Source organism: Schistocerca cancellata, chromosome 3 (genome assembly GCF_023864275.1).
Source record: "Schistocerca cancellata isolate TAMUIC-IGC-003103 chromosome 3, iqSchCanc2.1, whole genome shotgun sequence".
Lineage (NCBI taxonomy): Eukaryota > Metazoa > Arthropoda > Insecta > Orthoptera > Acrididae > Schistocerca > Schistocerca cancellata.
The window spans coordinates 287746574-287761336 of record NC_064628.1 but is presented as its reverse complement, the minus strand read 5'-3'; the positions used below and the strand labels follow the sequence as shown (position 1 = coordinate 287761336).

The 14763-nt window shown below is 36.9% G+C and overlaps 1 protein-coding gene across 1 annotated transcript in view; it reads left to right on the top strand.

Annotated features, from left to right (window-relative positions):
• LOC126174966 (brefeldin A-inhibited guanine nucleotide-exchange protein 1) overlaps positions 1 to 14763 on the top strand; it is a 264490-nt gene that overhangs the window by 60681 nt on the left and 189046 nt on the right. The window contains exon 7 of the mRNA XM_049921435.1: positions 14188 to 14330. Within this exon, the coding sequence (XP_049777392.1) occupies positions 14188 to 14330 (143 nt within the window). The remainder of the gene's footprint in view (positions 1 to 14187; positions 14331 to 14763) is intronic.

Here is a 14763-nt window from a genome sequence, read left to right as displayed (position 1 = left end):
CACGTTGTTCAGTTTCCTGTATTTTACACTTTTTTTAAGCCCCTGAGAAGTGTAAAAGTTTAGTTTCATTGTAGCACATTTGTTTCAAACACCAATTGTATAGGTCAGTGGTTTTCTATATCTCAGAGTTTGTGGCTCCCCTGTCCAGCTATGTAGTTTTCATGGCTCCCCTGTGGGATACTTAGTAAAAAATGTAATAATTAATTAAAAAAAGTTACAATTAAAATATTACTCACCTCTGTGTGACACCTGAGCTTGCTTCTTGTTACACAGCTTGTCCAGTCTTGGCACCAAATGACGTAGAGTTACTCTCATTTCCTTCTCCACACAGAACCTTGATCTGCACTTGGTTTTAACAGCAGCCACTGTCAAAAACCAAATCACGCAAAGATATGAGGTTGAAAAAGAAATTAAAACCTTCAGTGCTTGTTTACTCAAGTTCAGAAAGTCTTTTCTTAAGGAATAACGAAATTTTGGCACCATCATTGATGAAAATTTACTTTTGATGAAGAATCTGATAAAAGTTGTATAAACTCTTCCTCTTCTGCAGTACTGAACTCAGGAGGAGAATCGTTACTGAAGGGATTTAAACCTACAGAAGCGTATTGCATTTTTTGGGAAAGTATTTTTCAAAATGAACGTGACGTTCAGATAAATGACCTTCAATTATAGAAAAAATATCTGCAGTAAGGTCTATTTCATTATCATTTATAAAATACTGTAACCATGGAAAATAGTCCATTTCTCCTCCATTGTTCATTTTTCTCTTCCAAAGAAGCAGCTTCTTTTTGAGGACCGAAACTCTGTCACTAAGATGAATGAAATGAGTTTCATTTTGTTGCAGAGATGTTTTCATTGAGTTTAACCGCTCATGTATATCACATAAGTGATCTTCAATATAAAGTGTGTGCCTATAAAGCACTTGGCACTGATCAGATTTTGTTCTTCCAGGTAAGAACATACTTCTCATTTAAGTTCAAAAATGTGCAGTAATACATTTCTTTTGGAAAGCCAACAAATGCTGCTATAAAACAGGAGAGATGTATGTTCAGTCCCCATATTGTGACACATTTGTCTAAATAATCTAGCTTTCTGAGGGCAGATTTTAATAAATTTTACCATATGACAGTCTGCGCTACTTGATTCAGATCAACAGCCAAATGTTGAGAACCAAGTGCTTCTCTATGGATAATGCAGTGGGTCCACCTAATATCAGGAGGTGTACTTCTTCAATTTCTCCAGGCATATTTTGTGACGAATAAATCTTGGGTAAACGGCCTGGTATAAGTGTGCATAGGACACAATATTGCGGCAATCAACCACGTTGCCTTCATCAGGTGCGCTGATGTACAGCATATCAGCGCACCTGATGATGGCAATGTGGTCAATTGCTGAAATATTATGTCCTATGTACACTCATACCAGGCAGTTTACCCGAGATTTATTTCGTTAATATTCGGAGCTTTGCCCTGGGTAAGTACCTGTGAATCACTGTGAAGTCCTGACATGGATCACATACCATCGGTATACCGAACAACACAGTGCGCCCATTTAATTTGATTTTCTGTCATGAAGCTGTCCACTATTTCAAACAAATTGTTTTGTATCATACCATTTAATTACTTCTTTTGTCAACAAATCGCCCATAGCAAATTAAATAAGTGTCTATCTTTTTATTGATGGCTTCATCAAGCTGCAAACCAAACTCTATTCAAATTTCTTTTTGTAACTTGTTCATGAACATCTCCTAAATCTTGATTTCAATGACTAATTGTAGTGTCAGACAAAGGAATGGGCAAAAGCTTTTTTGCCATGGACTCCCCAAGCATAATGGACGCCATATCAGTAACACGTGGTAGGATTTGTTCTTCTGCAATCATATGGGCTCTCTTACGTTTTGCTGCTGGGTAAGAAGAAACACACTGTGGATACACTTCATTGTTCACAACAGTGCACATGAAACCAAAATCTAAGCAGCTATTGACACATTCTTTCTTCTTGAGTTTCCTGTCTTCATTACCACCTTCCTTGCTCTCCTCAGCAAGTTCATGCTTTTTACATCCACTTGAAAAATTTAATAACTTCACTATAGTTTATTGCCTTTATCATCTTCATAACAACATTACAATATAATAAAAAGTGGTTGATAACACAACAATCACTGCTGGTGCTATGTGCAGCATGCAATAGTTCAGCTTCGAGGTTATGACTGCTTATGCAGGCTGGCTAACGTCTGAAGTGGAAGTCCTCTGAGGCCACACAGGTTGAAACTGGAAACAAAATTTTCCACAGCTGTCTTCTTTGCCACAAATTATAAAACAAATTCACGTTGTCCCATGCAGTCGTTCATGACACACCAGGGCACTGCGGGTGCACATGTTGAATATCATTAGTATAGGTGATACATTTGATGATTTGGACAACATACACTGAAGAGCCAAAGAAACTGGTACACTTGCCTAATATTGTGTAGGGCCCCCGCAAGCATGCAGAAGTGCCGCAGCATGACATGGCATGGACTCAACTAATGTCTGAAGTAATGCTGGAGGGAACTGACATCATGAATCTCGTAGAGCTGTCTGTAAATCCGTAAGAGTGTGAGGAGGTGGAGATCTCTTCTGAACAGCACGTTGCAAAGCATTCCAGATATGCTCAATAATGTTCATGTCTGTTGAGTTCGGAGGCCAGCAGAAGTGTTTAAACTCAGAAGAATGTTCCTGGAGCCATTCTGTAGCAATTCTGGACATGTGGAGCTTAGCATCATCCTCCTGGAATTGCCCAAGTCCGTCGAACTGCACAATGGACGTGAATGGCTGCAAGTGATCAGACAGGGAGATTACGTATATATCACCTGTAAGACTCATATCTAGACATTTCGGGTGCCCTATATCCCTCCAACTGCACACGCCCCACACCATTACAGAGCCTCCACCAGCGTGTACAGTTCGCTGCTGACATGCAGGATCCACGGATACATCAGGTTGTCTCAATTCCAATACGTGTCCATTCACTCAATACAATTTGAAACGAGACTCATCCGGCTAGGCAACATGTTTCCAGTCATCAACAGTCCAATGTCGGCACTGATGGGCCCAGGCGAGGTGCAAAGCTTTGTGTTGTGCAGTCATCAAGGGTACAAGAGTGGGCCTTCAGCTCCAAAAGCCAATATGAATGATGTTTCATTGAATGGTTCACACGCTAAAACTTCTTGATGGCCCAACATTGAAATCTGCAGCAATTTGTGGAAGTGTTGCATTTCTGTCATGTTGAATGATTATCTTCAGTCATTGTTGATTCCGTTCTTGCAGGATCTTTTTCCAGCTGCAGCAATGTTGGAGATTTGTTATTTTACTGGATTCTTGATATTCATGATACACTTGTGAAATGGTTGTATGGGAAAATCCCCACCTCATCGCTACCTCGGAGATGCTGTGTCCCATCGCTCATGTGCTGACTGTAACACCACTTTCAGACTCACTTAAATTTTGATTACCTGGCATTGTAGCAGCAGTAACTGATCTAACAACTGTGCCATACACTTGTTGTCTTATATAGGCATTGCCAGTGGAGCACGGTATTTTGCCTGTTTACATCTCTCTGTATTTGAATACGCATGCCTCTGCCAATTTCTTTGGCACTTCAGTGTATATTTCAGAATCTCCCTCAGTTAAGAACAAATTAACTTTGAGAAATATGACGTGTAACCAAGACACGTAAATTTATCTTTTTGAATGTTCACATTAAAACTGTGTCCCTGTTCTCCAAATTTTTTTTGTAGATATTCTCTTTAGAATGTGTTGGTCATCTTCCAGTAGGCATGATCCATATCACTTCAGGCAGGGGGGTTACTTTCATAGTCTTGGATGTTATTGAATTTAGCATATGTTAAAATTCAGGAGTAAGTAAGAAACAGGTATTTTTTTGTTTTCTCCAAAAAAAAAAATTCCTGCCCTGAGATACAGGCTTCCAAAGATGACACTGTGAACACCATTTTGAAGATGGGAATTTTGGTAATTTTTTTTAAAAATACTGTATCTCTGTAACAGTTCTATATATTTTGTTAGTTTTTATTATTTGAAAGATTATTGCTTTATGATTACAATGGTATCATCCATTTGGACATATGTCAGTTCTTTTATTGTCGCCTTTTTTTATTTATTTTTTTTATAATTGACACAATTTTTTTTTTCCACCCCCAAAAATGCCAATCCAGAAAAGTTAGATTTCTATTCTGTTGATTAGTACCATGTAGTGCTATATTCTCTGTAAAGAAGAGCTTCCTCTTTTAAGTTAGACAGGTTTTATTTTAAAAAATCATTTTTTTTAACTTTCAGGGATAATGTATGTCTTCACTGAAGTTGTTTATTGCTAATGTATTTGTGACAGTGTTTATTACTATTGTCTTTGTTGCAATTATTTCTTATCACTTTCATTGTGGCAGATATTTCTTACACTTTATTGTAGTTTCTTGTCAGTTTCTTTGTCATGATTATTCATTGCAGGTTTTTGTATTGTAGTTGTTCAGTGCTAATTTGTTTACTGAAGAGACTTCTATGAAATCTGAGAGCATCCAGTGAGGTATGTGTTTTCGTGAGGAATTTGCCAGTTGACGCAGTTGCAGTGTGTTTTGGGAAAAGGACTGTTTGAAATGTCATCTGACTGGGACCACAGGAGAGTGAAGTGTGCTGACTATTTGCATATCTATAAAAGAGTGATGTATAAGACAAAAAAAAAAAGATAAGATTTTGTTCAGGTTGGGACTGAGAGTTCTCATTTGAAGACTGTTTCAAAGTGAAGATGTTTTCAGTGACAACTTTGTGTGCTCTAAATGTTTTGGCAGAATAACAACAAGGATAGTATCTGAATAAGGTGAAGCCTCCCATTGTGCAGATGATGCAGATTTTGCATCAGTAGAGGAAGAATTAAATACCCTGAATCAGTCAACTACAGAGGGAGGTGTTAGTCCTGTTAAGAAACTGTGGTCAGTGGAGTCATAAGTTCTATGCATCAAGAAAGCACAGAGAAATTACTAAAGGTATGGATGAATACACTGCAGCAAAACTGACCACACTCTTCAAAGTAGAAATAATTCCATCTTCAGAAGAAAATGAACCTAAGCACTCCTGCACCTCCTGCCAGGAATTTTTCCCAAATATCAATTCAGTTATTGAATATTTTGCATCCTGCAGTGAGAAGTTGCAAGTCTTAACTATTAATCCAGTGACATTTTCAAAGAAAACAATTTTGAACCACATTCCATCAGTATCAAAGTACATGGTAGACAAATCAAGAAATGTGAGATCTATAAAAGGAGTCTTTGGAAGAGCAGATCCCTATTACGGTCATCCTGTAGAAGTGGCTCAAGTTCAAACAGTGCACTCATTTTATCTGGAAGATAAATGGACTGTTCTCGCCAGAGTGCCAACAAAAAAGACACCATAAATGTAACAGTTGAAGTTCAAAAAGTTGTGAAAGTGAAGAGGTACATGACTCACAGTATTAAAGAAAATTTTGCAATTTATAAGAGCAACTATTCAACTTCACACATTGGAAGATCAAAATTTTATGCACTACGACCTAAGTGAGTAGTTCCACACCTAGAAATGTGTGTGTGTGTGTGTGTGTGTGTGTGTGTGTGTGTGTGTGTGTGTGTGTGTGTGCGTGTGCTGCAAGAATTTTGAACTTTGTGTGGTAACTTTAAAGAACTTACTGGAGCACATGACATATGACACTTTGGTTGGGCGTGTGAAGTCATTAGTAGTCTGTGATGTAAAGAGAGAGACCTGTTTGTTTAAAGGTTGTGGTGACTGCCCTAGAAAGGGAGGACTGTCTTTACAGACATTTGGCGTGGAAGACATAGCAGATAACTCTGCAGACATTATATATGCAACATGGGAGAAAAAAAAAACTAATTAAGAAAACTGTTGCCTTTGACAGTTTCATTGATAAACTTGGTAAATAGTCAGTGAAAGCAGTAACACACCAGCATCTGAAGAAATTGCACCGCATTGCAGAAGTGAGATGGTGTGTACAGGCTGAAGTACTATGTTTAGTCTGTAATTCTCCCACAAGAAGTACAAGGGTATCATTGGAGTAATGACCAGGTTTCAGTTTTTACAGGAGTGACATATTTTCAAAACAAGACCACAAATGTTGCAGTTATAAGTGAGGACAAAGGACATGACTCAGCACATGCTTTGCTAGCTGCAAACTTGGGCAGAAAAGATAATCATTATTTCCGATGGTGCTCCTATTCATTTTAAAAATCGTTACCAGCTGTTTGAATTGAGAAAGTCGCTTGTGCCAACTGACGTGGTATACAGTGCTACTGGTCACGGGAAGGGGCCTTGTGATGGTGTAGAAGGCCTTCTGAAGCACCATGCTACAAAAAAATAATCTTTCCAGACCAAATACAGATGTGATTCAGAATGCTGAGGATTTTACAAGAGTCGTGAAATCTTACAAATCCACAGCCCTCATTCTTTTGTCCAAAGAGGAAATCGAAGAATTCCGTGAGCAGAAAAAAGAAGAATGGTCCAAACAAGCTACTCCTGTGAAAGGAATTCAGAACACGCATTTTTGGACTCAGTGATGGGCGAACTCATATTGCATGCACTTTAAAGAGCAAGAAAGAAGAAATTTTGTTCGTTCGGCCAACACCTCAGAAACAGCAGGATAATATTCAAATTCATGACCTGAGAAGGGGGATGTTTGTGGAATTTGTGTATGACTGTGAGTGGCGGACTGCAGAGATTTTAGACACCAGCTATGAGTTAAACGAAATACATAGTGAACTTTATGCTGCTACATGGACCAGCTGCTGGATACAGGTTTCCAGCTGAAGGACAGCAAGAACACCATCAGTGCTCACTTCCTGTTCACAATGTTATGAAGACTGTAAGTGCTCCAGTTCTTATTGGTTCCCAACAGGAAGGCATCACTCTATATCAAAGGAAGATACTGAAGCAGTGGAACACATTTTTAGTTAATTGACTAACTAATTTCAGTATTAAACGGAGTGCACAGAAGTTGTATAAATTGAAACCTTTTAAGTCTTTGAACCTTTCACATACATTTTGGAACCAATTAAAATGCTTGAAAAATGAGTCTCTTACTTATCTTTCGAAACTAAAATTATGTTAAATAAGGCTAGGTTTTGATTTTTATGAGCCTGTTATGTGATAATGTGGTAATAAAACAGGTTTTTGGTATGGCAAAAATTTCAATTGTTTGTAAAACCTGTTCAACCTAAGAGTGGAAGCTCTCCTTTTCAGGGAATGCAGAACTATATGGTACTAACCAACACAAAAAAAATTATGGATTGGCAATGTTTATTTTTTTTTCTTTAGTTATAAAAAAGTTAAGAATGCTATAGTAAAAGAACTTTGACAGGTAAGTCCAAATAGAGCACTTCATTGTAATCATAAAGCAGTTATCTTTCAAATTAAAAAAACAACAGAATATCTAGAACTGTTCCAGAGATACAACATTTTAAATTTTTTTCCAAATTTCGCATCTTCAACGTGGTGTGTGCAGTGTCTGTCATCTTTGGAGGGCTGTACTTCGGAGCAGCCTTTTTTGGAGGAAACAAAAAACTACATATTCCTTATTTAGTCCTTCATTTTAACATATGCTAAATTCAATAACATATGAGACTATGAAGGTAAGATTTTTTCCTAGCCTGCCTAAACTAATATGGACTACGCCAGTAGGATTACAATATTTTCGTCTGAGTTCTAATTAATTTTGTTCATTTCTCTACTAATGCGCCAGAAAAGTCATTAGCATAATGCATACACCTTCTCTTGTTTTTTTATTCCAACTTCTGTAGTGGTGCCCCCCCCCTTTTTCCTCCCCCCCCCCCCCCCACCCCCACCTAGAATTAATTTAATTTGTTAATATGAAAAACGGCATCTGTAGTCATCTTTGCAGATTTGCTCTCTGATCATCTCTAGTCATATTTAACTGTTCCGTGATCGCTTCTGCAAAAATTTCTTTTCTCAATTATATTAACTATTATTATTATTATTATTATTATTATTATACAGGATTAATTAACAAAAGATCAATTAATAACAATTTGGCTGTAAACCTGTTATCTTTCACCAAGCCTCTCTCTTCAGGGAATCATCCTTGCATATGCCACAATGCTGCATTAGTTCACTGGTATCATCTTTTCAAGATTTTTGTGGTCTGCATCATTTCCATTGCCAGGCAGTTTCCATTCAAAAATTTTCTTTGCATACCAGTGATCTGGCATTCTCAGCAAGTGTCTATGCCAATTTGTCATCATTCGGTCATATGTATCCCTGCTTGGTTTGTCCTCATTTTAGATCTTACTTCATCTTTACTTTTTTTTCTCTCAATTCTGGAACACCTCCATAAATAGTCCATTTCCACAGCTGTCAGTCCCCTTTAAAGTCAGCATTTAAAATCCATAGTTCTGATCCATAGCACAGAACAGATTTCATCATTAGCTCTTTTCTTTTTGTTGTTGGGATGTTATTGTTCCACCAGAAAATAACATACGTTCTATTACTTTTTTATCTTGTTGCATTGTTATCTTACATCAGTATTACTCAATTGACTTTTGTCGGTATATACCCCCAGATATTTAAATTTTGCTACCTCTCTCACAGCTGTTCAGTCATTGATGTGAATTTCAAATCTGGTTTGTTACTAGATATTTGGTTTATGTTAGACTCATCTGTAGTCACCATTTCATCATATTCATGATATAAATTTTATATCGTTAACTCGAGATTGTTTTCATCTTGTGTTAGAATGTCTAGTTCATCAGAAAAACTTAATGGAAATACCTATACACCATTAACAATAATACCTATTCCTTCATAGCCGTTCTTTTGTCATTGAAGAGGCAGTTCTACCTATAAATGGAACAAACTGGGTGACACAAAACAACCTTATCTCAGCCATTTTCTGACATTAATAGGTTCCAATAGCCTTTACCTTCTTCATCTGTACTTACCTATACTTACCTCTGTAAAAGAATCTCATTTGTACCTATATTTTTTAGAGCCTCCCACAGTATTGTTCTAGGCACCATCTCATATTATTGTGCTAAATCTACAAAGGTAGTGTGTAACTTTGTCCCTACTGCTATAAATTTCTCTATTAACTTTTGTAAAATATAGAGAATACCTGTACAGGATCTGTCCTGTTGCTCTGGTCTTCCCCAGTATGAAGAACGACTACTACTTTATTTTGTCATTCATAGTTTTGCCAGATTGGCGACTCATTGTGCCATTCACGCATTTGCCTGTGTAGAAGTCAGTATCTCTTCTCTTCCCCTTCTTGAAAACAGAAACCATATGAAAAGCTGATCCAGGAAGTGTGCACTGTTTGAATATTAAAAAAGATTAACGGTTTGTTGCAAATTGTATTTTATTACAGAAACGTCTATACACATTAAACTACTTTTTGACGCATTCACCATGCAAATCAAGTCGCATGTCATATCTTGGCACTAATTGCAATATACCCACTTTATAGAATTTGGATACCTGTGATATGATCCAGTTTTGGACATTTACCTTGATCTCATCATCACTTGCAAACTACTGGCCAACAAGAAATTTTGGGAGATGAGAAAACAAATGAAAGTTGGATGGAATTAGGTCTGGACTGCAAAGAGGGTGACAGTATTGTTCCCAGTGAAATGAATCAAGCAGCTTGTTTGTTATGGGTGTTGTATATGGTTGTGCATTGTTATGCACAAACATAATACCACTCGGCCAGAAATTCAGTATAGAATCTGACAAGGATTCCATATGGGCTCTGGAGCTTTGTTCAGTATTAATGGTTTCAGCTGGTTCTGAACACCATTGGCATTAATACTTACTTCATTCATCTTTTAAGTGTACAAGGTTTAAATTGGGGCAATTCTCCTGGCTTTTCCTTTGGAAAGGAACATTTGAAAACAGAGTTAAACATCTCAATTTTGCTTTGCTACCATCAGTTTCTCATTCACTAGAGACTGGACACTAACTTTGGTGCCTTTACATTTGATTAGAATTTCTTTGGGTTTTTTGGAATACCATTTGACAATATCCTGCTATGGTAGTCATTGAAGGTATCACACATTGCCCTCTTGACAGCCAAATGTGTTTCATTCAGCATCTCTCTATCTATAGCCCTACACTTTGTTTTTCACCTATTATGCAGTAATCTCTGTATCTTTAGAAGTTTCCTTCCATCACATAGCGCTACAAAAACTCTAAGGCTCCTCCCATGCTTGATTGTCAGTGTTTTCGAAGCCTTATCATACAAACAGTTTTTTGTAGTGAAAATGTTCAGTTACAGTTTTCTGTAATAAAGATTGTGAAATGTTTCGAAAATTCTTTGACTAGCCAAAAAATTGTTCCTTGCTCATTGGAATAAACTTGTTCATCAGTGTTGTGCATCAGTTCTTCGGTAATCAGTGACAGGCGTCTCTGTGCTCCTCATCGTGGACATTTTCGCTTCCTTCGCTAAACGTCCTAAGCCACCTTCGCAACGTCCCTTCTCTCATCACATTCTATCTTTAAGTTTCACTTATCAGATGATAGATTTTACAAGGTCGAACTTTCCTTAAATTCAAAAGCTTGATAACAGCTCTTATTTCACAGGTGGTAGGCCAATCAGTTGTTTTAAAGATGATGACGATAAATAATGACTTCAGATGTTAACATAATGAAACAAAATGGCTAGGCTACAGTTGAGAACAGTTGTTAATAAGATGCATTATTCTTTTCTTCAAATGGTGTCCTTAGTAATTCAGCAGAAATATTTCAAGGACCAAGTGTCTGACTGTACTTCATTTCAGCAAGTGCACTATTCACCCCCTATATCATAATTATCATGCTTCAAACAGTTTCTGTAGTGTTACCATTTTATTTTTTGTGTACTGGGGTCCCTCTTTAGTTAGACCTGTATGGTTCTTTTCCCATTCCATTAAGGGTATACGGAACACGCTATGCTTACAATGTTAAATTGAACTAAAAGTTAGAAACATTTTCTCATTTGTTATTTGGACGATACTCTTGATTTTTTTCACAGAACGCAGAGATATGTTCTGCTTTTTTGCTGAATTATTAATTTTGAAAAAATAATGTATAGTTTTTCAGATATTTTATTTTTTGTAAATGTTAAAAAAAGTTATACATTTTAACAAGTATTTTAAAATTTACATGCATTAATACAAAATAATTCCACATATCTTTTAATTCAGATATATTAGAAGGTCTTAAGGAACAACTACAGAAAATTTCATCTATCTACTATAAATAGGCCCTGAGAAAATGTACCTTATACACAAAAAAACTAAAGTTACGGGAAATTAGCTTCAAAGTTTTTACTTCAGTACAAGCCTGCTCCATAGCTTGTATCATCAGGATCGTCCAACAGCTTCCTCTTGATGGCTCTGCTATGCTGTCTAGCCATCTTTGAATATACTTTTTGGCATTATCTGAAGACCTGAGCCGTTCCTTGTCCAAACAAAGCATAGCTGCGGCAGTTCGTAGTCCTACACAGAGCCCCAACTTCTGCAGAACTTTGCACTTCGTTATATTGCCCTGATTGAATGATGAAACAGCATCATAAACACCAAAGTGAAGTGTGTTTATACCCACAAACACAGTTTTAGGTAGTCTACTCCATATCACATGGTTCACACACTCATTTGGATTTTGAGTCCGGCCATGAAGACATTTCTTTAGTAGACTAATATCTGCGAGGTCTCGGAATATTGGTTTTATCTCATCCATTATGGCAGGTGGCAGGTGATGAGGGTGATTGTATTGTTTCTTAGTTACCTTGCCTCTGTTGTACTTGCACCAACTATCGTCTCCTTTTGGACGTAGGCCATGTTGGGGATTCTCATTGTTTGAAGCTGTATGAAAAAGCAGAGCCCAGACTGCTCTTCTCATTAATTCTGCATCTGCTGTATTCTGTCTTGTTGCTAGACCATACCACTTCTGAATATGATCTATTGTAGCATCTTTCAGTCTACTTTTCCCATCTAAAGTTTTGCCATCGCTCAATTTCTTGCCTTTCATGCTAGCCTTAAGCCGTCGAAGTCTTGATCCCATCCTTTTCTGAACATGGCCAACACACTCCAGTCTGGAAATTTTCACATCGTTACCATGGTGTCTCAGTTCCTCAATTTCTTTGAAAGCCTTTGAGTCACCATCTCCAAGATAATTTGTGTATCTAATGTTGTACCATTTTACTGAGCGTTGATAAATACTTCTTACACCAGCAACTTCCATACCACCACTTGCCCCTTAGTAATATACCATGCACTCCTCTTCATGTTTAGTTTTCATTTTCTCCTTGCATCTGCAATGCTTGGAAAGTATTGCCACATCAACTACCTTACCATTGTCCACACTTGTAGCTGTTACTACACCATTCAGAGATGTGTGGCCACTCTTCTGCCAGCTTCCATCAAAAGCTATGGACAAGTCTCTGCTATTATTATTTTCAACAACTGCTTCCTCAACAGTATCTTTCATGTTTTCCTGTGCCACATCTTCTACAGCAGAGCCTATTGCAATTATGTGTTTGTTAAATTTTGAAGGTGGAGGAGGGAGGTTCATCACACCACACAACATGGTACCTGCAGCCCTGCCCTTTCCTATACACCGTAATCCATAAACCAGTCTAATGTTTATATCGTATAGTTTACCTGTATCTGCAGTAACATGTGAGGAATTGAAGAAAGTAACACTGTGTTTGCAATAACTGCACATCAACTCTAATTCACAAGCAAGTCCTACATGTAAGTTTGTTTTCAATGAAACACCACATTTTCCACATTGTTTGCAGCACACATTGTTCTCCAAAACGTCTGATAATAAAGAGACGTTAATTACCCCATATTTTGTAGTCCCAGCATTTAGTTTCTTGTATTCTTCTTCAATTCCAGCTAGTTTTCTTCTTGAAGCACTTTCCGGTGTAGTGACAGCAGCATCACTCAATGTATCACTACCAGTGTTGAGGTTAGTCGCTACTGGGGCATCAGATACTGATGAAGATGAATCAGACGAATTTTTAGTACACTTTACTTTCTTGCGCCAATGTACACGCTTTCTAAATACCTTCAGACTAGGTCTTGGCATGTTGAAGGAAAAAAAACTCAACGACTTCTCCACATAAAACTTTCACAACAGTGACATGGATGTACTCACAAAGGAAACAATACAAATGGTGCAGAATCTATTGTCAACTGTCTAGCAGTGTAGCCAACAGAAAAGCTAACTCTCTTGTGCTCAATTATATCTCTGGCAAGGCTTTCTATATCAGGTATATTTCGCGTCTCATATACAAGGTGCGGAACATCGTGTGTTGAAATTATTTTAAAAAATTATTTTAAAAAATTATTTAAAATAGTTCCATTCACGTCATCCAAATATTTTATACATGGTATTAAATGGGAGAGTCTAAATTTTTCGAAAATGCATTTACCCTAAAATCGATTTTTTCATTGAAAAACTCATTCCGTATACCCTTAAAGGAATTAAGTTGTCTGCTGCTTTGTACACTGGTGTTTTCTTCTTACCCAAAATTGTCCTCCACTGTTTTATAATTTGTGACCTACCTATTAAACTTTCAGTGTGAATGCATTTGTATTCCCAAATCTTGTTCTTTTCTGATTTGATTCTGTTCTATACCTCTGGATTTACTGTCTGCCAGTTTTGTCTATCTTGAGGTGATTTAGTTACTAATCTTTTTGTAATCATCCTTCATATCCCATATCAACGTGCTAAGGTCATCTTACATCCATGAAGGTAGTTGTTTCTCTGTACTCCTATTCTCAGGCTCCAGTATCTCAAGAGCAGTTTTCCTAATTACTTGTTTAATATTGTCATACTCTTTCTTATCTTCTGGCACCATTTTTAGGTTTCATTCTACTCTTTACTGAAATAAACCCTTTATGCTGAATTGCTTTAGGAAATGAGCTTGTATCATGTCTGCTCCAGTTTCTCTTTATTGCTCTGATTAGACATTTGTCCAGTTGTTGATGGTTTTCTTAGACTGATATATCATCTTTTATAAAACTGTTGTGATCAAATTCACAAAATATTTTAAATAACATATTCAAATCTTAGAAGAAAGAATAAATTTATGCACATCGGTGTTGAAAGTGTGTCCTTGTGATTACAAGTTCATATTTTTGTGTTTCAGGAAAGTATGGATACTAGTAATGATACAGACACTGCCGTTACTGCGAAATTTACACACATTCTTCAGAAAGATGCATTTTTGGTGTTTCGAGCATTGTGCAAGTTATCGATGAAACCTTTGCCAGAGGGCCAGCCAGATCCCAAGTAAGTTTACCCCTCAAAGTTCTGGATTAGGAGCACTGTTGTGAAAATTATTATTAAATATTTTATTCTCTTATTTTATTACCTCCTATAAATGAATTTAGTAAAAAATTAATTATTTATGACAGTTTTTGAGTATTTCACATTTTCGTTCAGAATTATTTCAAATGTTTAATTAATAGTTTTGCTTCCCCAGTGAATATGATTCAAACAATGGATATATATAAAAACCTTACTGTTATTGGCCCAGAAATTATAAACAACAAAAATATGTTTGACATAAAAACAAAATTGCAACTTAAAATGATAGTGGGATGCCATATTTTAAGGCTGTGGCCACATGAGTGGAATGTTTCTGGATCAGAAGACTGGAGCTAGATTACATGTCCTGTAGCCTTGTAGGAAACATGCAGAATAGAATGCAGAGAGAGAATAG